A 25,105-nucleotide genomic window follows, 5' to 3' on the forward strand; every position below is an offset into this window, starting at 1 on the left:
GGCTTTGCTCTCCTCTAAGGTAGGAGAGTCCTAGTGAGGTTGTTTTGACTTTCTGGGTATTTAACCTGTAATTAATTACCCTTAAAAGCATGAGTAAATTATATTTGAATAGTTAAATTTATAGTTTTCTTTGTAAATTATATTATGTAACACTAGATAACTGAAAAAATAAAAACACATGACGACTCCCTTCTCATCCCTGCAAAAAATGGTTCCTTCCAATTAAAGTAGCACGTGCGATTGTTCGACCAGTTGGATTATGTTTGGACATAAGGTCATCGACCAATTAATCGACCAATCGACTTGAGGCTGTCAGCCCTATGGAGGAAATGTGGAGAATAGCTTGCAGACCACTTTCCATATCCTGGAACTGCCCAGTAATTCAGCCTTACTGGCAGGAGGTAAAAGCAATTACAAACATCTTTGGAGTTGAGACTGATTGTTCTTTTCTAACAATTTATCTGGAGAACTTTGCTGCTCAGTTTTCAGCACAGGATAAATACCTAATAAAGATATTACTAGCAGCCAGCAAAAAAAGCAGTAACACAAAGGTGGTTACGGGCTATACTTCAAAACAAAAATGGCTGGATAGATATTGTAACTGATAGTTGTATAGAATATAACAATGACCATCTGTTTTGTATTGTACTATTCCTTTAAAAGATTGTGGGTCTGTTTCAAACAGCCACAGAGAAGATGTTACAAAAGTGATGTCAGGCTAATTTGTCAAACAAGGATCCATTAATCCACATTTCTAGATCCTGTCTGATAATAGATTTGGATAATTAGGTTATTTCTCATACTACCTTTTAACGCTAGTGGAAGGGAGAGAGCGTATGTCCCATTGATTCATTGATGTCAATGATTTTTCCAGTATTAAAAATGGAAACTGCCAAATTCTAGTCTGTAAATTAGAAAATGGAAGGGGAAAAGCCCAAATAACAAACAGAAAGTCAAGATTCATATAACCAACTATAAATCTGATCCTCCCGCCACCTCAGCCACTAAGTTTCAGCATTAATCTGTGGGAAACACTGGCTATGCATGAGGTTAAGACATAGACTGTGGAAAGAACTGGACAAACCCCGTGTGACATCAGTCGTCTGCTTACAATAGGCGGGCTAAAACAGTTCTTGAAGCCCATTCGTGGAGGCTTCCATATTGAAATTGCAGTCTCAACCAAACTTTGGATCAACCTAACGGCCCGCCCACTAAGCGCGACTTCCTGTCAGCCTGCTAGCTAGCATTCGGTTTGACAAAAAACAGAGCCTCTGCCTGCCGAGCTATCTGTCAATTAAATGAGACGCGCCAATCAGCTTTCATCCTAAATATAATCCAAACGATCGTGGTACAAAAAAATTCACCCCCCGTACAGTGGGAGCCCAGTAAGACACTAGCTAATGAGACACATTTGGTTTTAAACCAGGCTGTAAACTACTTTATTTTGTGTGTCAAAACTGGCTGTTTAACATATCTGCAGATGGAACTTCCGGTGTTCCTGCAGCCAGCCTCAAGTGGACACTCATGGTATAGCAATTTTTTGCACTTCCGCATTGGCTTCACTTTATAGGCCTGGAGGTTGCCGCTTGGGTTAAGACTAAGGATGTTTCACTAAAGATGCACAATATCATTGGCACGATATTGATCAGCAGATATCAGTCAATATTAGCTTAAAAGGGGGTTATCTGCAATCGATATTTTTGCTTAAAAATCTGCCTATATAAGCTGTATATATATTAGCCGTACAACAAACACGTTAGTGGAGTTTTAGGCTGGATCAACACACCAACGTCAGCCATGTCTTTTTCTTTATTAGTCAATTTTGTAGGGATGCACCGATCCACTTTTTTTCAGTTCCAATCTGATAAATATGTGCCGATTCCGATACTGATTCCGATATAAACAGTGCTTAACAAATTTATTAGACCACCTGCCATATTTGTCTCAGAGACCATCCAGCATCATGTAGTGCTTTAATGCGGACTCTTTCATTTTCGGTGAGCTCTCGACATTTTACCATTTTGAACAGGAATGAGGAATTTCAAACTGAATTCACCTTTTTATACCCAAATTTGAGCCGGCTCACTGGAAGTCAGAAATTAAGCAAGCACAACTTTCAACCACTAAAACTCATTTTTCTGTTCAGGAATGCAAGTAAATAACCATAATTTGACATATTAATCAAGAAATAATAATTTGCTTTACTATTTTTTTAGTTTTTTTGTAAATCAGTAAATTTCAAAATTCATGGATAACAATTTTAATTATATTTTAGCATTAAAAATATCATTTGGGTCAAAGAAATTCTACATATTGGTGTATTAACCATTGCAGAAACATAAAAAATGATTTTGGTAATTACCAATGCTGTTAATTTAGGGTAGCTGTGGCATAAACATTACTTTGGGTGGTGGTCTAATAAAGTTGTTAAGCACTGTATATATTCTTTAACAATTATTATTGTTGTCGGTATAATGTGTGAGGTTACATGAGGCTGTAGTAAACCACCCAGCTCCTCTTATTAAAAGCAAAAAAAAAAACCTCCTGCCACTAGAGACCGTTGTAGCTTCAGGTAATGGCCACAGCCTTCTTCTTTGACCCTTCACCGGATGTAAACAATAAGAAGCTCCGCGGTGGCTAAGCTGTTAGCGTATAGTAGGAAGACCACGGTACGACAGTTTTCCAAAGTAGTAAATGGAAATAAAATGCTATGTGGGCTGTCGAGGGTTAAGCTCATGTATGACTACTCACCCGAAGTGAAAAGAGGCCAAATATCAAAGCATGACATTAATCTGCAAAGAGGAATGAAGGCGGGCAGCACTTGCTTTAAATGCTAGCCACGCTGTAGAGAGTATTATCAAGCTAATGTCACACCCACTCTTCTTTGTGTTCTCTCATTTAGACTAGTTTTGACTATTCTAAATATAGATTTACGTTTAACCGACTAGGTAATTATACCACTAAGAACATCCCTAACTAATTCTAGCTCGGTTACACACAGACTGTCTCGTGTTATACTGCGGTGCGTTCATGGTCTACTGCAAACTGTAGGATGGATTTGGATCGGTCACTTGCATCAGCGCCATCAGTCAGATATCCGATCTATTTATTACGTCCACATTGGGCCCAATACCAATATTTGATCGGATCAGTCCCATCCCTAGAAATTTGTCATTTGTTCATACTCAAACTTTAAATTGTGGGGTTTCAGGACTTTTTAAGTCTGAACTACATTTAAATGCTGGCATTGATATCAGTATACTTTAAAAGTAATTGCAAATATCAGCAACATTTATATCAGCAAAAATCCACTATCGTGCATCCCTAGTTTTAACATTTGCCGTAATTGTTTGGTACTGAGGCCAAGCATGATTGCTCTCCCCTCCCCTCTCCCTGCTGGTCTGCTTTATATTAGTAGCACTGCTCCATACCCAAGCACACTAGCATCTGTACAGTCTAATACAACAGAAGGAAACGTGCACTTAGTTGATTTGCAAATCCAACAAGAAGAAGAAGGATAAAGAGCAACTGTGGTAACAGCTCATGTGCTGTGTTTCCCCACACAGGTTTTACTTGAGCGGGCCGCCATGGTAAATTGATGGGTCATTTTGGCCTCCTGACGAGGATTTAAAAACGCACGTTAGGGTTCATTTCTCAAGTATGGGCCTGAAATTCAACACAGATTTGTGGGAATCACAAACAAAATAGTCAATTTCCACAAGTTTCAGTGCGGAAAATAATTTACAAACCTTCAACGATTTTTAATAGTGCCTGTTATGTCAAAAAAGCAAACATACTGGAAATGAAGGATTATGAAAACAGTTACAGGTCACAGCAGAATGAGCAACCAGAGTCTTTATCATTAGTGAAGCCCCCCCCCCTCACACACACACACACATTTACATGGACACATGCATTAGGGCTGTTGATTGAACAGCAGAGATGACTGTTGACAATGTCGTATTTCTGTCACAGATGGCAGCACACATGCTGCTACGTAGCCCACCTAGGTGTAGTTACCAACATGACCATCTTCCGCTATCAATTACCTCTTTCATAATCTCCCTTTTCTGTGCACTTTGTCACTAGAATTGCCTTTACAACCCTGCACATTAATTTGTCTCTGCCACCAACTCTTTAAGTAATCAAGTCCAATACATTCATGTTAACATTGATAAAAAGACTGGACTTTGAGGTCTGAAATTCAAAACTAATAAATCTTTCATTCCTAAAATAAAGGGCATTGTGGCTGTTTGTCAGCAACAAAAATATTTAACTATAATCGGCACTTTGTCTTGCTAATGTGAATGTAAGACCCTAGCAGAGCTTTGGTGTGGTGCCTCACCTCAGGCTAAATAAACAAAGGTGTGATGTTTAAGTATGTGATCATTGTTACTCCATAAGCAATACTTTGGAACTACAAGTGTCCCACTGAACTGTAAGTCTCATTTTTGCTGTTTTGCAGAGCATCTGCCTCCAAACTAGTTTATTTTTGGTTTGTTTTCCATCTCTTTGTGACCCTGAAGACATTAAAACATGTCCAGCTAAGTCAGCTTCTCCCCAGACATTATAGATTTAATAAACAACCCAACAAATCCCATTTTCTGCATTTATTTCCCATATAAGCCATGTGCACTGGCCCAGTCTGACATCCTCCACTACTGAAGCAGCAGAGACAAGTCAGCTCAGATCAGCCGCGACCTGATTGGCCAATGCTCTGTCAGCAGACATCAGTAGATGAATGTGATTGGCCGGTTCTCAGTACCAGGGAAAGGACAGCTCCTACACATTGCTGCCATGCCGTCTCTCTTACTCAAACACAGATTTCATTGAACAAAAACGAAACTGTTCTTGCAGTGGCTGCAGGAGCTCTCCTCAAACTTATTTTCCGCTAAATATAAACTACAAAATGTGACTTTTTCCACTTGAAAGAGATGACAGAAGTAGCCAGATGAATGCCTCCTGTTCACCATGTGCTGCTTTCTACAAACTCACTGCCTTTGAATGTTTAATGAAGCCTATACTAACTTTACGCATGACTCATTTTGTTTTGCTTTGAACCATTTCTTGCTCAACCTGGCAAAGACTTGGACAATGACAACCCATCTGGGACTTCACACGATGGATATTTGGTTGGACCTGCACACGACCCCAGGATAAAATGCATCAGTGCACACAGCCACACTGCAATATTTACTCAACATCAGTGGAAACAGAGAAATATCATTGTAGGGTGACACTGAAGTTTGCATGAAGCTTTGTAGACACAGCCCTTGGCAAACAATGACATTACTGAATTATAAACTTAAATCAAGGCTCCTAAGATTGTATTCCAGGAAAATGCTACAGATTCCTGGTTTGAGCCAAATATTCTTTAATCCTTTCGCCAAATACTCAAATCAACGTTGGTCAGTGCATAAATGTGTCCATGAAAAAATGACTATTTGGATTACCAATTTATCACTTTATCTCTTCTCAATTTTCTTATTCCAAATTCATTAACGATTTTCTTTGTTTGTAGTTTTTTTTAGTGGGACATCTCTTGGTTTTCTGAAGACAGTTGGCACAGTATAAATACTTTGTAGGCATCCTGTTGATTCATGGAGCTGTGATGGTAATTTTTGCTTTGTCCCACTACTTTGTGGTTGAAATAATTAATAAAATGAAAGTTGCTACAGCTCATATTCACTAAACTAAGAATAAACACATAAGCTGTTTGATTTTCATGCAAAATAGCATGCAGTATGTCGCTTCTAATCCATTTCATACAGCGCCATAATGTTAATGTGGTATGTGTTTAGTCTTTTGCAATGCTTTTCTGCTTCTGAACTGTCAGCATGGATAAAAAAAAGCTATTGGAAGAGGTTTCTTTGGACTCTGGCAGCTTGAGGCTGACACTTTTCCCTTTTAGCATTTTCTGCTTTAAGTAATCAGTCTGAATAAGCATCTTGTGGTGAAAGGGTATTTTAAGATGCAGCTCATCTTTTTTTGTTAAGTCTTTTAGGCTGTTCCAGCTTTCACAAGCAGTAACTTACCTTATATTCTTCATTAAACAACATCATAAGAAACTTCTCAGCTTTGACCTGCACAGTAACATGCAGCCGATATACTGTGAATTTGTAACAAAGCCCTATCTGCAGTCTTTCAATAAGCAAACTATGGTACTATTGAATCTGAAATAACTGTTAACAGATCTCCAGTGTAGGGATGACTAAGGAGGATGTAGTTCAGCAGCATGGGGCCAGGCTTGGTTCAATATGCCACTGGGCCAGTGACTGACTAAATGGATGAGGCAGCAGCTGGAGCCATGGATGACCTTTACAATAGTAGTATCGCGGTAACGGATGCCGGGATAATAAATCACGGAAAATCAAGGACAAATCTCTATCCCGTTAAAGATGCTTAATGTCACAGAGGATGTAGTGAAGTGTGGCATCCGCACGCCACTCCAAGGCCTGTGTGAAATTGTTCATTTTCTGAAGCAGAAGCAGCAGTTTGAGGATGATGACAGAGAGCTGATATAACAGGATACAGCGAGGTTTAATCCCGGTGAACGAGGCTGCTGCATGTGAGCCGTTACAAGCCTACCTTGACATTAGGCACGTACACGTCACTGTGAACGGTGGAAATAAATATTTAGTAGCCTGTATTGACACTAAAAACCGAGCAGCTAGCTTAATATCGTAAAACAGCCTTACCAGTTCTCCTGCATCCATCGTATGGCTTCGTCCTCGTTGAACTGTCTCTCAAATTCGTACTCTTGTAGAGCTAGCACCGACATACTGCCTCTTTATCTTCACTCTCTGCTGAAACAAGACGATACCTGGCCGAGCTGTTTCTATTTAGTCTGTTTCCACGCGACCCTCGACTAGCATCGCTCGTGCTGCTGACAAGACCTCGCGGTTGTGCGCGAGCAGCTTGGCGGTCGCTGCACCTTCCTCCTCTACCGGCTGCTGAGCCTACGCCCTCTTTCACTGAGAGGTGGACCCAGGGTCCTAACGCCGCCGGGTTTGGACTTCACTGTAATTACAATCCATTTTAAAATGATTTCAGTTTAGAGCTCCTGTGATTTTTTGGTGGTAAAAAAACAAATAAAAAAACAAACAAACAAACAAACAAAAAAAACAAAGAAGACACTGGCATAAATATTAAACATTTTCATAGTATTTTTTAAAAACTTTCAACCAAATTAGTCTGGGTTAGTCACAGTTTCTATGAATATTGTGTACAAATGTCGCCTCTGTTTATTTTGTCATGAAGTCAGATCTAATAAGTTTATTGAGATGATAGGGATGATGGATAAGTAAAAAACAGCATAACAAGGACACATTCTAAACCACAGTACTGGGTTGATATCACAGTAGCTCTTTAAACCAACACTGAGGTTAGGTGTCAGATAAGGCTATTTACAGGAAAGTAGCATTTTTAAAGCACTATGATAATTTGATTAGTGGTAGGCCTATCCACCTTATTCCCGGGGGGTCTACTGTAGCTATCAATGTGAGTGGAAATTCTGGTACAGTAAGAATAATAGCAAAAATACGATTCTTTCAAGGGCTTACTAAAGAGATTTAGCATCAACAGTGGTTGTTCTGAAAGAAAGAAATATTCGCTGCAATAAATACACTTTCATTTTTGTTAAATCAAACATCTTGTTAAAGGTATTATAAGTTGAAAGTTATAAATTATGTTTTCTGTAATGCTCAGTGCCTGCTGCTCTGTTCTGATACTAATAACATGACAAGCTTGGATATAGTGTATGTCTTTAACAACAGTGTTTTAAACATGCTGTTCCCTGTCTAAATTCATTGAGGATAGGATTCTTTCTATTTATTCATTTATCATTTATTCTTGATACATAATTTGAGATTTACCAAGCTGAAGAGTTGACAACTTGAATCATGGATAGTTATATAAATATAATTCCCATATTTTAAGAAGGATTTGTTGGTGAAATAAGAATATCAGCAACCCCACAACAAACTAAACAGAGAAATGTTATCTGAAGGAGGTGTCCAGCGTCCTCTAACAAAGCGTTATTTTCTGTTACTATACTGGTATGAAGCTAATAAAGTTAGCTAAATATGGTTGTCTAGGTTATCTGAGGTAATTTCTGCACTTTTTCCTTTCTAGTAGAGGGTGGAGAAATAATTGTATTATTCTGTTTGAGGTGTAACAGACAGGTTTACATATTTTATTCTCCAAGTTGCTCTAACAATCACGTTTAGCATCTTGTTTCTATGCAAAGCCCCTTTTAGACAGAAAGGAACAGAAGTTGTGCCCACATTTCATGCAAAGTATCATGGGAACTAGGAATAAGGTGGATATTTGATTATTAAAATAAAGAAAATTATACCCCACCCATATACAGTATTCAGGACAAAACCAGAAAAGAGGTCATGCGTGTTGTATTGGGGTGTAAAAATCACCACTGATTAAAAGCTCCTAATCGGGTCTTTAAATTTGTCTAATTTCATTTTTTATGGATCTTTCATACTTACTGAGAATACATTCAATACAATGTGATAGAAATAAGAGAAGGATTATGCATGGCTACTCACAATTTTAATTCAGTCTGAATAATCTTTATGGTATAATTCTGTACATCACAGAACATTAAGGGAGCTTTTGGGGGTTCATAACTTCACATCAGTCCTGTTTGTGGGTGCAGACATGGGATGGGAGCCTCCAAACAGACACAAATGGGAAATCTGCAGCTTTGGAAAAGGCTTGTAGAAGTGATCAGATCAGATACTCACTAACAAAAATATTAAATGGGATACTTTCTTTTCATCCATCAGCTAACAAGTTGAAATCTGTGTTCTACTTAAATATAATGTCAGGAGATTGAGAGTATCATGTTCCATCTGTACAGAGGAAAATGGCCTGTTAATGTGTGGTGTAAATCAAACCTACAAATGTATAGTCTTGTAAAGAATATTTACAGTATAGAATTTTATGTTAGGCATCATTTAACCAGAAAGAACTCGACTTTTTTCCTTAGAGGTCAAAAGGTTTAATGATACTCCAGAGGAAGGAAGAGTTTGTTGTGTGACTCAGGGGAATTTCCAGAGTTGTGCTACAACAAAGGTTTTACGAGTGAAGAACAAGAGTTCATGTGAAGGCCAGAACTAGTCTACTGGGTGTGATGCAAGTGCCTAGCTAGATCATGCCAATGACAGCTTAGTAGCATGAATCTGTCATCGACAATGAAGTAAAACATATATTCTTTAAGAAGGCAATGTAGTAAAACTGTGAATATGTTTCATTTTTGACTGCACAATATATAATGACATATTTACAGGACATATGACTGGATGACTGGATATACTTTTAAGGAAAAAATCCTCCAACAATGTTGACTTTTTCTGGTGGGATTATTATAAAAAACTTTTTTCTTTTCAGAAAAGGAAGATTTTTTGTTGAAGATTTTATCTTCAAAGCTTGTGAGAAAAGGCAGAATATACTGTTTAATAGCAAGCTGTAAAAGGAAGATATAACTCTGTAATTGTAATGAATTAATAGTTCAAACACTGCAACAGTATCTCTGGTGTCTTATCAACCCATGGAGGCTGCGTATATCTGGGCATGACATCTAAATAAAATACAATCAATCAATGTAACAAAGGTTTTGTCTGGCAGTGAAGTAGACACAGATTAATTCTGATGCTGTATAACCTTACAAAAGCAACTGAGAGGATTAAAAAAACAAGACTGATCACCTATATATAGTTGTTTGTTATGTCAACAATTACTGCCATGGGTAAGTGTAAAATTAAGTTTAGTTACAGCAGACATAGTCATTTTCCACAGTAGAAAAAGACATGATAAGATAGCCCATCCTACCAGAAAACATCACTTAATCACTTACACATGTACAAGACAAGAGCAGCCACAGGCTGACAGGTTAAGCTTCATCCACAGGGGATTCCAGAAGAAATTTAAAGTAAAACTTCCTTACAGGAGCTTTAAACCCTAGGTGCTGGTTTGGCTGAGTGGGTAGTGCAACCATTGCATACAGAGGCTATAGTCTTCAACACACTGGTTGTGGGTTCAATTCCCAATTTCTGTGCAGTTTAGTGTATATCTTCCCCTCAGTCACTCCCCATGTTTTCTGTCTCTCTTCAGCTGTCCTCTGAATAATGGCAAAAAAGCCCCCAAAAATAACAATAAAAGCAACATTTATTGGTATCCCTATATCAGCATATTGATAAAACAAATAATACTTTTAACCCTAATTCCAGGTTTTTCCTTTGGGAATTTACAAGGTATTCAGGACCCCTTTCCTTTTGTGAAAGCAGCAGAGTTCTCTGTAAGAACTAAAAATGTTGGACTGAAAATATAAACATGCATAAATATTAAGGCTTGAATGTACTGTTAATATACGTAGATAATCATTGTGGGTCAAAATAATACACTTAATTTTTATTTTAATAGTGAGGAGACATACATGAATCCACATTCTTTACTCAGTTAGCTTTTCATCCCCGGCTTGAATAATGGTGATCATCATGCCACTTTGTTGCACCACCATAAGAGAGTCCAGGTATTCTGAAATACTGCTGTAATTTCTCCTTTATCTGCCCATCATGCTATTTCTTATCAAGCAAAGAGGTGCATCTCATTTGCACCACTGTTACTCACCTGACCTTTCACCTGGATTCTTACACTGCAGGCAAACACAGTGTACACAGCAGATACAATAGTGACATCTTCTACACTACTGGTTGAACCCTCTCACCACTGGTGTTCAGACGGTGCCCTTTGGCACAGTTACCTTTGGATGGTGGGCTGATGATATTGCAGCACATTAATCAATGATGTCATGTACAAACAATGGACAAAAATTTCCATGATTCAAATGTGGAAAAAAGAGATGCATGTTGCTGATAGATGCTTTCTAGCTGAATTTTTACCAAATAGTTTCTGTGGTTGTCCCCATTATTATAGAACAAGCCATTTTTAAAATATGTGCTTACTTCTATGCTAGTATGTCATTAGTTCTGTCAAATGTGGACAATTTGCTGACTTATAAATTTATAAGAAGCAAATCAACTTTGACTGAACACCTAAAGGTGGGTCACCAAATCCTTGTACAGCGATTAATGTTCCAGAACACATTTGTTCTAAATACTGACTGAAAAACACACTACAGGATTAAAAGGAACAATAGAGATTTGAATTGCACATTTATTTTACTTATGTAGAAATGCAGAAACATGAAGTGACGGACAACTTTGCATGTTTCTGTGTCTGTCTGAGCTGTGGGCTTGGCACTTCCACTCCAAGGCTCTTTGTAACTTGAGCATCTGTCAGCTCATCAGCCCTTTAGTATTTCCCCCCCTGGCTTTTCAACCAGACCATTTTCTTAAACAGATTACTGTGCAACACGCTTCAGTTTTCTTATGCAAGGTTATCACAAGAACTATTCCCCATCTTTGTTTTTTAAGATGTTTACCAACTGTCTCTAACCTGCCATGTTCCATCATATCTGATTGGTCATTTCTCCTCAGTGCCTGCCAAATTCAGCACAGTACCCTTCCCACTTCACTTTATCCTTTGCTACCTTACAATAAACCTTCAAAACATTCCTTGCTATCATCTGTCTCCTGCAATCTCTTACCACTTACAACAATGTCATGACAACCAGGGCCTTCTGCCATTTACCTTTTCTTTCATCGCTTTACTCTTCATTTACTCTTGACTGCATGACTGCAAAGAGGCCCTGAATTTAAGAACAGGGGACTGACTTCAGGTCTGACATGATCAATTTCTTTGGCAACTTCAGCCAGAATGTGACTTTTCAGATTTATCTTAATTCACAACTGGACTTTGGACCAAAGAAAATCCTGCCGCATCATTAATTCCTAAACAGCTACTTTTAATCCATCTTTGCTGGCATGGTTAAGCGTAAAAGAATAGACACCCTGGCTGGTATACACTCTGGGAAACCGTTTCAATAAATGGTTTGGACTCAGAAGTATTAGAGTTAGAACACAGTCCAACAAAGTGTTGAATTTGTTAGCTAAACTGAGACTGTGTTTTAGGTAGAGCTGAACACTGTTTTTAGCTGATAATTTCACAATTCAAATTAAACTGGCTCAAAATATTGATGCTGTTTTGTTGTATGAGTGAGCAGTAACTTCTGAAACCAGATGCAGCAGAAAACATCACTTAAACGTATAAGACAGGAGCAGCCACGGGCCAAGAGGTTCAGCTTTGTCCACAGGGGTGCCAAAAAAAAAAATTAAACAAAAAGTTCCTTTCAGGAGCTTTAAACCTTGATGGTTGTCACAAAGTTACAGCACGATTGAAATATAGGTAGCAACAAGCACCACAAAGCTTAACAAAAAGAGCCAGGTTGAAATCGATCTAGTAGCACATATAGTCAAGATAGTGTCCCGTAGCACAGGCACCCAGGGGCTATAATCCTCAACACACTGGCTGTGGGATCAATTCCTGGTCCTCGAAATAACAGCAACAAAGCTCAAAAACTGAATGTAGAAGACAGTAGGCAAATATATGTGAATAATTTTTGTGAGTCAAAACACTACACTTTCTTTTTTTATTTTAATAGTGAGGAGACATAAAGGAATCCATATCGTGTACCCAGTTAGCTTTTCATCCCCGGCTTGAATCATGGTGTTCATAGTGCCACTTTGTTGCACCACGATAAGAGATTCCAAGTATTCTGAAACACTGCTGTAATGTCTCCTTTATCTGCCCATCATGCTATTTTTTTCATCAAGCAAAAAGGTGCATCTCATTTGCACCACCATTACCTTACGTCAACTTCTACCTGGATTCTAGCACTGCAGGCAAACACAGACATGTTTATATGTACACAGCAGATACAAGCCAGTGACATCTTCTACACTACTGGTTGAACCCTCTCACCACTGGTGTTCAGACGGTGCCCTTTGGCACAGTTACCTTTGGATGGTGGGCTGATGATATTGCAGCACATTAATCAATGATGTCATGTACAAACAATGGACAAAAATTTCCATGATTCAAATGTGGAATAAAGAGATGCATGTTGCTGATAGATGCTTTTTAGTTAAATCTTTATCAAATAGTTTCTGTTGTTATCCCTTTTATTTAGAACAAGCCATTTTTAAAATATGTGCTTATTTCTATGCTAGTGTGTCATTAGTTGTCAAGTGTGAGCAATTTGCTGACAAAAGAAATTCCGTAAAGTGGCAAGCTATTGCTGAAAATAAAATCAGTGAATACTCAAATTTCTCTATCATGGAGCTTTGCAAATCATTGTATTGAATTGTGTAAATAAATACAAATAAATATATGTAAAAAATGTATTTTACAATATTTTATTTAGTTTTAAAGTAGAATAATTGAATAATTTAAAAAGCGTTTTATGTGTTTACTTCAAACACAGTGCAGACTAGTTTCACTTCAGACCAGGAAAAAACAAATGCTAACAGGTTTGTCTTGTGTTATCAAGTCTTTAACTTACACAAGGGTGATATTGTACTCAAATATGTGTACTTTAAAATGGAGTTTCTCCGCCTTTTGCAAGTATAATAGCCTCCACTGTTCTTTAAAGGCTTTTGAAATTTTTTTGAGTGTTTCTGTGGGAATTTGTGGCCATTCCTTCTGTAGAGAATTGGAGCATGTAGGGCTCTCTGCAGGCCAGTCAAGTTGTTCCTGGGCCAAGCCATGTTGGAATAGAAAAGGGCCGTCCCCAGACTGTTGCCACAAAGTTGGAAGCATAGCAAAATTGCCCATTCAATTAAACCAAACATATACGCACACACTGTAAGAAGAAGTTATTGTTTCACCAAAGCAATACCAGCTTTAAGTACCACCACAATGCGAAGCATGAGTTGGCCAGCAAAGAGAGTTCAAGTGGAACATTGTGTCATGGATTATGGGGAAAAACTCAAAACGGGAGGACCCAAATGCAGATAAAACAAAACTGGTTTAATTAACAAACAGAAGAACTACTTACAACTAAAACACTGGAATCAAAATCAAAGAAACAAAACAAAATCCACAGGAGCACGAGGGAAGCACGAGGAGTAACTGACACGAGGAAGACATCAACAATGAACCGACACAGACACAGAGAGACACAGAGCTTATATACACAGGGAGTGATTAACAATGGCGCACAGGTGTGGACAATCAGACACAGGTGAAACTAGTGAAGGATAATCAAAGTGGAGGGAAACTCAGGCAGGAAGCAAAACTGGAATCACACACAAGGGAAGGCAACAACAAAATAAAACAGGAAACATGGACCCTAACACAAGAAGCACACAAGGACTGAAAACTGGACACAAGAAGCTAAACTACAGAAACACTGAAAACACAGGAGGATACAAAGAACCAAGGAGGGAAATTCAAACACAGGGAGTAAAACTAAAACATGAAACAACAAAACAAGAAGCACAGGGAAACTTAACATGAAACAGGGAATTAACTAAACATAAAACACAAGGAGCAAAAACTGAACATGAAACAGGGAAATAAACTAGACATGAAATACATGGAGTACTACACATTAAACACAAGGGATGTAAAACTAAACATGGAACACAGGGAATTACTTAATACAATAAAAAACTAGACACATGGAAAATAACAAAAGCCCAAAATACACAGAAACACAAAGACTATATAAAACATGAAATGAACTGAACTAAACACTAAACGCTGAACAAAGGAAACACAAGGGCTACAGATAACATCTAAGAACTAAACCTAATACAAAGTCAAACTAGAAAACACAGAATTCACAAAGGAAAACCACAGGAAAACTCAGAAACATAATAAACCAAAACCTGGGTCATGACACATTGTGCCAAACTATTCTCACTCAACAATGTAGGCCCCTCAGGAAGTCTGCCTGTGACATGCTGATTAGCACAATTGCGAAAAGCTGTAGATAAATTAATATTGTTGAGAAGAGGGGTTCACAGATGTTTTGCAAGTGGCAACAGGGACTAGAGCATCACCATATGATTAATTGTGATTAATACACAGAAACCTGTAATTTAGTTGATTATAAATTGTAATCATTAACTAGCCCAAGTAAAAACTCATACAAACAGTGCTTACATGGTGTACAAATAACAGTACACAGTCATCAGTATAGCATAATGCACAAGCCAAAAACAAGAGAACCACAGCCTGTAAGGTGGACATAACCCCAGATATCAATATAAAGATGCTGCCTGGGCAACTGGCTTTCATTGGAGACGATGTGTCAAGTGGGCACCATATGCAAGGAGTGCACTCATGGCTGAAAATGAATGCAAGTCAATGACAGTAGAAAGTCTGTCCACGATAAAAAAGCCTGTAACTCACTGAAAAATGATCTGATTTTCAAGCTGTTTGCTTTGTCAGAAACATTAGACAAGCTTTTATGATCCACGATACTTAACCAATGAAATACTTCCATGAAGTTTTGCAGGGCTGAATTTAAAATCTAACCATAGATCAGATTTTTTAATGCTTGGTACCTTTGGCACTCTCAAACGTAAATTAAATGGTATCAAATGGTATCCGTCTCGGCATACACAGATACCCCTCACACTCCTTATGTCAATGTAAACATGCTATTGTATACCCTGTAATATGCACTGGATACACCTTTGAGAGTTGTGACGCAAAACAAAGCAGTTTAGGTTTTTATATCGCCCATGCCACCCCAGCTGTGCCTCATAGTGGTTTGGTCCAGCCTCCTCCCCCGTCTCTCAGTGGTTAGTTTCCACCAGCACTTCCTCTCACGCACATAAGGACAGAGACACAGATGACAGGTAGCAGAGAATAACTGAAGTTCCTTTAGGGCATCAATTCTTTGAGAAAACTGTAAACATGCAATGTAAAATAACTTAAAACTTGGTAAGAACATTCATTTGTCCTGATTCCAGTTGTTTCGCCCTCAGCCTTGCTAGTTAAAGGTAGTCGTTACAAAAAAAGACATCCCCTTCTGGCTGTTGATAAACTGAATCCACAGCCAGTGAATCTGAGAACAAGCATGTTAAGTAAAAAGGTTGCGGGGCTTTTACTCCTTTTATATTTACTCCAAGTTTTACAGTATGTACTATGTATTTAGAATTTAATACAAAATTGTACAAGACTGCACTAGTTTGGTAGGGGTGCACGGTATTGTTGGCATGATATTATTATTGGCAGATATTAGCTTAAAGGTGTAATATCATATTGGACGATATGAAAATGTCTGCTGATATTTAGAGCCAAGCTATCAGCATACATAGCATCAATATATCATAGTTTTGATGACAGTGTCAATCCAACAGTGTTAGTTCAACTCTGGAAAGAGTCAATTGATCCAAGCAACCCCCTGCACTTTCATGATCTTGGGGGATGTGTAAGCAGAGTTCCCATCATACCCTTGGGCAGAGTGTTTAGGTGTGTTTTAAATGTGTTTGGATGTTGCCTGTTGTACAATGATGACTGCTGGAGTTGTTTTGGTCATGTTTCTGGTGGAGTGTTGTTGTTTTTGATGTGACACACTTTTGCAATATGAGCAGAGTTATCCACTGACTTCTTTCTTGTGATATTTAGTTGCTCTTCAAGGACCTATAGTATGTATTCTTCGTCACTATGCACTGCCTTGCAAGGAGGTTGACTCTGCTTTGTTGTTGCCGGAGAAGAACAACCTTACCACAAAATTTCAAGAGTTCCTGCAGCTCTGTCATATAAATCGTAAACACTTTCAAAAGTATAGTTTAAGTATATTTAGTGTGGACCAATAAAGACACTTTTAAAGGGTTAAATTTAACTATAGCTATGTGACTTTAATTAACACATGCAGTTTTGCTCTGTATTTTACCTTATTATGGAAGTGTGACTCTACCCAAACAACCTGGTTGGAGATCTGTTCTCTCGTTGTTCTTGCCAATAAGGACATATTATATTGTACTGACAGTAGTCCGTACATAAAGTAGACCTTAAATTAAATGCTTTTTACTTTTTAGTAGATTTTTAGACCAGTGACTTTACTTTTAATTTAAGGTATTCTTACTTTTACTTGAGTACAATAGTCATGTACTTTTTCCACCTCTTCCTAGGATCCCACACACTTCAGGAGGTCCATCATGAGCCCTGAACATTTTAAATGAAACCCCAAACATAAAACAAGTACCAGACAGTTTACTTCCCTGCTCCTCTCTCAGCTCTGACTCAGCCTCTCTTTGCACCATAGACACATGGTGTTCTTTAAAGGTATGTATCAGTATCAGCTGAGATGAGATGAGTTTGGAAATATTGGCATATGAGATGTAAGCAAAAACCCAATGTAATGCATCCCACTTTAGCTACAGTATGTCTTCCAAACACATCTGAATATAAGTGGGCACTTCTTTCATAGTGAAATGATATAAATATGTTTTTGCACAATCCTGTCTGACTTCAGCTGTTGTATACAAGCTGCCTGTAATGTCCATGCTTTCTATACACGTTTTAAATTCAGCTGAGCTTCACATAAATGGTTCATCTCTAAGTAATGACTTGATGTGTCAAGTTAATTACATCTCAGCTGCTCAGCTCCTGTTGTCTCTGCTTCTGCTGCTGCACTCAGCCTGATTCAATGCAGACCATACGTGATATAATATCAGTGCAGATGAATGACTATCATTGCATGTATACCTGGTTTGTCTTGGTTTCCTATTGCATTTTAGTTAGTATTGCAGGGTCATATTTCCCTTAAGTGGATGTATCATATTTCCTGTAATGGTTGGAGATGCTTTATTTGCTGTCCTCCATATGCTTGTTATTCTTCCACTGCAGGTTTTGTGTGTGCTTGTTTTGGAGTTAATTATGGTTGATCCTTGCTTTATTCTGTGAGATATTGCAGCCTCTGATGAGCTAAGTTGGCAAACATGAACTCTCCATTCACATGAATAATCTGTTCTTTCTGAGCTGGCTGACTGAACTGCCCTTATGTTCCCGTACCTTCACACTTTTCTCCCCTGTTACCTAATTATGCTTCCCAAAATACCCTGCTTTTAGATTTCATCATGGCGTCATTAGCTTCCCACGGGTCTCCGGAGAGTAACTGTGCTGCAGGGCTGAAAGGTGCAACCTCTCACCTGCCTGTCTAAACATATCATTCTAAAGTCTCCCTGTGGAGCATCTGCTGCTGAGACCAGGCGTGTTGCAGCATCAGCTGGGATTTTATCATGACAGTTTTTTCTTACCACCCCAGAGAAATCTTAACTGCCGCTGGGGAAACATATATACGTGCTGTCTAAATGTTTTTGTCTTGCTAACCTGCATGTTTGTTTTGTTTTCTCAGTTATTCAGTACACTGACAGTGTAAGTCCTGGAATGCTAGAAGTTTTGCAGTCTGTCAGGCACCTGGAGCTCAGTTCAGCGTGGCTGGGCTACAGACAGCTCATGCATTCATGATTTGTGTCCTTTGTAGTCAGGGAAGTCACTCGTGAATATTCAAGGGAACAGAGGGAATGTGAGTGCACTGAGAGGTTAACACTGTTCACTGTTGGTGAACCTTTAAGAGAAGAGGTGTTGTAGTCTTACATCTTCAGTGGAACAGTGTTAAAAGATGTGAGCTTCTTGTAAATTACTTAAAAACAAAAATTTGCTAATGATGGTAGATGGTAGAAGTGGCACAAAAAAGGATTCACCAAAGTATCATGATTTTCTGTTTTCTAGTGGACAATTTTGATCATCTTGATATCATAACATTTACAAAAATGGCAACCAGTGTGATCTGCAAACAGCCAAGGGAGACAAATCTTGCCTCAAGTTTTTCAGGTTAAGGGTGGGCATGATATTGAGTATATTCAATGTATCCCAGCTTTTGAGATGTATACCATATTGTGACTGTCCAGACCTGGAAGTATTCTGCAAGATCACACCAAGATTACAGCATTGCAGCAGATTACATTTAATACAACTCATCACCAAAGACATGGACCAGTAAGTGTTGCTGAAAAGCCAGGCTTTATCAGGCTTTTATCATAAAGCCACAGAATCCAAAGTTTAATTTTCCCGGGCGCAGTCTTTTTGCTGAAAACTCCCTGCCAGAATCATGCATGTCGGTAAGAGAAAAGCGGCCCAGCAGCTAACAAATGTGACTCACTTCACAACAACAGATCTGTGGTCCAGAACCTGTGAGCCTTCTCTCAGCCTGATGGTACATTACAACGACAACTGAGGGTTAAAAAAGTTAGTGCCTCCAAACAAGCTTTTCTTTCGATGATCCTTGAGAGATCCTTGCACAAGGTTTGAAAGATGCTCTGATGTCGTGAACTTGCCAGAAACTCATCAGGAGTGCATCGCTACAGATGAAAGGACTAATGCAATCAAAGCTGTAAGCCTGACTGGCTGGACTTGACTGCAGTGTTTTGGCAATCGGCTGCACCTTGGAATTGGTGAGTTTTTTGTAGGTTGGCTTCAACCTTAATGAAGAAAATGATAATGTTTTATAATCAACAATTGTAAACAAAACAAATAAAGCGTTTTGTAACTTTCCATTTACAGTGGAAGACTGTACAGTGCTATAGAAGTATCTCTTTTAATCATCATAGTGGTGTCATTTATGCTTCAAGAGCCACCACACACAGTCGTATCCAGGACATGGGCTACAACTGGTGCATTCCTTGTGACAAGCCACTCTTGAACCAGAGACAACATCAGAGGCATCTAACCTGGGTGAAGGACAAAAAGGACTGGACTGTTGCTCAGTGATGCAAAGTCCTCTTTTCAGATGAAAATAAATTCTGCATTTAATTACATAATAACATAACAGTTATTGAATGAACTGTTATGTTGTTGGATGCTCTCAGGCACTTTATATAGTGTTACAGACTCTGTATTTCTTCTTAATGTTGATGTTTGTTATGTCAGTGTATGTTTGAGCTGTGTACGTTGCACTACTGCGCAAGGCAAATTTCCCCTCAGGGACAATAAAGTATATCTTATCTTATCTTATCATACTTATACCCATGCGTGGCTTTTGCCATAGATACAGACTTTACCTCTGAACTTTCATCCGTTGCCTTCGTCTTTTGTTCAAGATTATCAAGGCAACCACCGTAGATGTAACCAAAACCGTACCAGCACACAACAGGTTTTGAGCATCAAGCTTCCCTGCAGCGGATTCCCGCGAGATGACATTTTACAAGAATTGCAAGGCCTATGCCAAAACTCCCTTCAATGGAAATGCATTCAAAGCTCGATTGTACTTAATCAAAATTTAAGAAATATTGCTTTTATTTTGCAAAAAACTGTAATGGAAACCCAGCTAATAACACCTCAGCAGTGCCACAGACTGATTGCCTTCAGTAATTCATTCAATAGAAGCCCCAACCAAGTATTGAGTGCTGTATATGTTCATACAACATTTCTGTGTTAAAAATCCTTTTTTTATATTGTTTTTTTTTTTTGTAATATTTTAATTTTACGAGATTCTGAATTTGGGATTTTTATTAGTTGTAAGCCATAATCATCAAAATAAGAAGAAATAACATCAGTTTAACTTTTAGAATTGAAGTACTGAAGTAAATAGACTTTTTGATGATGTTCTAATTTATTGAGATTCACCTGTGGTCGGAGGGCATGCATGTGAGCAGAGCATGTGCCTGTGGTTGTTTCATTCAATACTTTTACAAAATGCTTCAAGTCTAAAAAAAGAAAAAAAAAACACTGAGGATGTTCAGAAGTGCAGGGAGTGATTCATTGTTGCAGTATAATTTCAAACTTCACAGGTAAGCCTAGTTACATCATGACAGAGGGTCAAATGAAATGTCCCTTTTTTATCACTTTCTGCGTAAAGGCATATATGCACTATCTAATATTGACATTTTTCAAGAGGTACTATTATGAGACATAGTCACCCACAAGTAATATCAGACAAGATCTAGGAATGTGAACTCATGTTTCCTTTTGAACAGATAGAGATTGCTCTTTTTTTTCAGTTGATTAATGGCAAGCTCCATTCTGCTCACTCTCTAATGCTTGTTTTCAAGACAAATACAAAAAATAAGAAATAAAAAGGTTTCTGGAGCTGTCATCTACAGCTCCTGATCATTAACAGACCCATGATTTGGCTAGGTTGCATATGTTTAATACAAGACAGTGAGTCAGACATAGAGAGAAAAACACAGAGACTACTGCAGAGTATCAAACATTTTTTTATATTTTATTCCTCTCCTTTAGGACTTGGAGCCTGACAGATGTTTGTTTGTGCTATGAGCAATTCTTCACACTTGTCCGGCTGTTGTTCTCCAGCTTCTGCTCCCTCAAAAGACCGCTGATGATAATCTTAAATCCTGTAGCAGAATCCCACTTACTGCTGCTGATGTTAAATATTTTTGTTTTTATCTGCTGATGCTCTTTGCTATGCTGCCAGAAATGAAGAAAATTTGAGTTCAGGTTTTCCTTCCACATGTCCTCTCTGAAATCACATATTTACAAATAATCATTCAAAAATAAGGTCTGGTACAATTCATAAACATATATTGATATGGGAATTATAGGGGTACTGTTAGGCCTGGGGGATATGGACCAAATATCAACATCCCTACATACATAGTTTTAAAATATATCAATATTTTATTTTTTAAAAAAGTTTGATATTGCCACACATTTTTTAAAAACTTTTCAACTCCTGTATCTAACAAAATTTGATCTCATCTTGCAGATGGAAGGCTGGGAGGTAAGTTTTGAATAGGTATGAAATAACGAATTATTTTTCTTGCTTAAAATTAATCTTATTTGAATTAAATTCAAGTTAAACTTAATATCATCTCATAAGTGCCTATAAAAATATCCACCTTGAATGTTTACCCTTTTACTGATTTTATAAAACAATTATGGTTGATACATTTTTGCCTTTTTTTAACAAAAATGTAAAAAAAAATCTTCTTTAATGTCAGAGTGGAAACAGATTTCTACAAAGTAATGCCAATTAAACAAAATATCTAATGTGAAATAGGTGATGCATAAATATTCACCTCTTTTGAAGTGATTGACCCGATCCAACAGAGGTCAGGCCAATCGGTGTTAGTACTCTCACAACAAGTGAAATGAGGATCACCTGGGATGGATAAAAAAAAAAACGTCCATGGGTCAGAACATGCCCCAGAGTTCAGTTAAATTGTCATCAAGAAATGTAAGGGATATGGCACATGTGTAAATCTGCCCAGGTCAGGCTGTCTTCACATACACAGTGTTGTAAAAAAGTATATGCCCCCTGACTGATTTCCTTTTGGTACATATTTGTCACACTTGAATACATCAGATCATCTGACAAATTTTAATATTAGACAAAGATAACCTGAGTAAATGCAAAATGCAGTTTTAAAATTATTATTTCATTTGTTAAAGAAAAAAAGCCATCCAAACCTACCTGACCCTGTGTGAAAAAGTAATTGATTGGAAACATACCAGCAAGTCCACCTCTGAAAGACATTAAAAAAAACAAACAAAAATAAAAGATTTTGGAGTGGCCTTGTCAAAGTCTGGATGTAAATCCAATTGAGATGCTGTGGCATGACTTAAACAAGCCGTTCATGCTCAAAAACCCTCCAATGTGGCTGAAAAGGTCAGTATCCCCATCTGCTGTTGCTTGTCAGGCTCTCGGCATATTTCGAGCAAACAGTCTGAGCTTAATCTTGAGAATTTTTTTGACATTGTCATTATTTTGGGTTGTTGCCATGACCAAACATTTGCATGACGAAAGCATGCAACCATCAACTTTTTTGCTATTTGCTGTTTGTCTTATTCATCTTATTTCCTCTGCATTTTTTAACATATTTTGCACTGAGCTGCTGGAAGAGGTGCTTTGATGTTACACAGTGACCATTAAGACTTGAATTTTGAATGATATGATGAACTAACAAAAAGGCATTTAACATATAGGGTTGGTTTCAAACTTGGCTTCGAACAAACTGTATTTTAAAGCAAAAGATGCCTCAGCAGTATAAATCTTTGTTTCTGTATTATAGGATCACGAAAAGGACTTGTGTTAGAGCTGCCACTTTACATCAGTGAGACAACATCACAGAGAAGCAGACACACAGTTACAGTAATCTCTCTTGATGACCCGTGACCATGAAACGACCTCTTGGTTGGCCTGTATATTATGCTGTAAAAGGCTGATGTTTATCTGTGTAGAAATGCAGCTTGAGGCATGGGTTTCCCTTTTTATATTGCGTTATCTCCTCTAAAGAAGAGAGCTTTTTCTCCCATGACCACTGTCCGTTTGGAGTCATACATCATTATGACACATACTAAACTCCCTCGTCACATCCTGAACCTGTGCCTTTGTGGAATCAGCACTTTCTAACCACACACCTCTGTCCTTCTGATTTTGCTTTGCGTGCTTTATGCAGTGTGTCCTTGAGGCAAAAACACATCTGTCCTCCAAGAGTTTATTCACACATTTCTGCGGCCATCTGGATGCACTGAGGTGCACTTTGATAAATGGAGCTGTAGTTGTGCAAAATGCATGTCCAGCTCCCCTTGATGTCTTTACCAGAGTATAATGCTGTATAGAAAGCAATACATGTAATCCATGTGCTGTTTAATTCTTCATCAGTATAAAATTGTACACAACCACAGTTCAGTGAATGCAATTTTATTTGCTCTATTTTATGCTGTTATAATGATATGAACAGGGTAAATGAACTTGATCTTGTAGAGAAATTCAGTGGTAGGATCGATTGTCTCGTGGTTTGACTCCCAGTTCCTGTAGTCACAGATGTGTCCTTGGGCAAGACACTTAACCCCAAATTGCTCCCACTGCTGCGTCAGTGGTGTGCAAATGTGTAATAGGATTAGTTAATACAGTAGGCCACTTTACACAGCAGCCTCTGCCATCAGTGTGTGAGATGGAAACCCAAACTTGGCTTAAAGAATCATCTTTGGAGGCTTGTAAGATACGCTGGTAAAAAGGAAAGGAAATTGTTGGGTCCTGAGGAGGGGTAATGATATATGGATTATCCAAATCAATATTTCTCAACCTTTCTTCTATTAAGGCACCTTTTCAAATTTTGAGTAAGTCTCAAGTCCTCCAAATCAAAAGGGAACTTTCTACATCCCTATGACTACTAAGGGAATCATGAAGTAGAATTAAACAAGATAGCTCTTAAAACAATAAAATCAATCGACCTTTATTTTCATGGAATGGTTGCATAGTCCTTAAAACACACTTTGATACATTTCTCACTGCACAAACACCTCATAGAACTGGAAAAAAACACTGTATGACTCTTAAGCAGTGCCTACTGAGCCAAGTTAATTCTTTCTCTGACCCTGATGCTGTCATGATTTCAAATGGCAAATGAGACAGCCTTGATTGTTTACGCCAGGATAGCTGCATATATATGTTCATTCTTCATTGAATTTAAAGCACTTTAAAGGCACCCCTGAAGAAGTCAGATGACCCCCAATGCTGGTCCAAATTAGGGGATTTCCAATTCTGTTTTTATAGGGCCAATACCAATACAGAGTATTAGTAGTTCAAGACACTGATAACTGACATATGATATATGACATGCAATTATTATGTACTTAATGTGGCAAAAGTAAAATCACATGGTCAGAAAAATTGAAGGGAATCAAAAAAATTTAGTATCAGCATGAAGCACAAAGCGACAAAGTACCAGCAGGAAAACAGAAAGTGATTTCATTTGAGATTCTGTCAGTGGCACTCAGGCTCAAGTGTTGATTGGCTGGCACTCATATGATATCTTACCAATCAGACTGTATTGGGTGCAGAACATTTGGGGAGATTGATGAGAGTGACAATAAAGGCTGGCTCAGACTACATGATTTTTTTGGTTGTCCACGACAGCACCATGTCAGACTACGCAACAAAAATCGTGTTCCTGTCTTGGCCGACAGCCTGGCCACACTACAAGAGTGATGGCGACCACTCACCATATGCTGACACCACCACTGTCTTGTCGTTAATTATGTCACACAACAAGCACGTTTGTTGCTCCCCGGGTCTAAATTGGGCCTGAGTGCGACAATGCCGCACTCAGGCTGAATTCGTGTAGCTTAGCCGGCCTTAAGGCAAGAGGGGAAGACACACCTCACAATGGGGCCAAGATAGCGCACTTTCTAATAAATTAATTAAGCC

The 25,105-nt window shown here is 38.3% G+C and overlaps 1 protein-coding gene across 1 annotated transcript in view; it reads right to left on the minus strand.

Moving 5' to 3' along the window:
- elovl6 (ELOVL fatty acid elongase 6) overlaps positions 1 to 6,923 on the minus strand; it is a 36,343-nt gene extending 29,420 nt beyond the window's left edge. Inside the window, exon 1 of the mRNA XM_041798116.1 lies at positions 6,699 to 6,923. Coding sequence (XP_041654050.1) covers positions 6,699 to 6,781 — 83 coding nt within the window. The 5' untranslated portion in view covers positions 6,782 to 6,923. The remainder of the gene's footprint in view (positions 1 to 6,698) is intronic.
- Between the last annotated feature and the right edge of the window lie 18,182 nt (positions 6,924 to 25,105).

Source organism: Cheilinus undulatus, linkage group 10, assembly GCF_018320785.1.
Source record: "Cheilinus undulatus linkage group 10, ASM1832078v1, whole genome shotgun sequence".
NCBI lineage: Eukaryota > Metazoa > Chordata > Actinopteri > Labriformes > Labridae > Cheilinus > Cheilinus undulatus.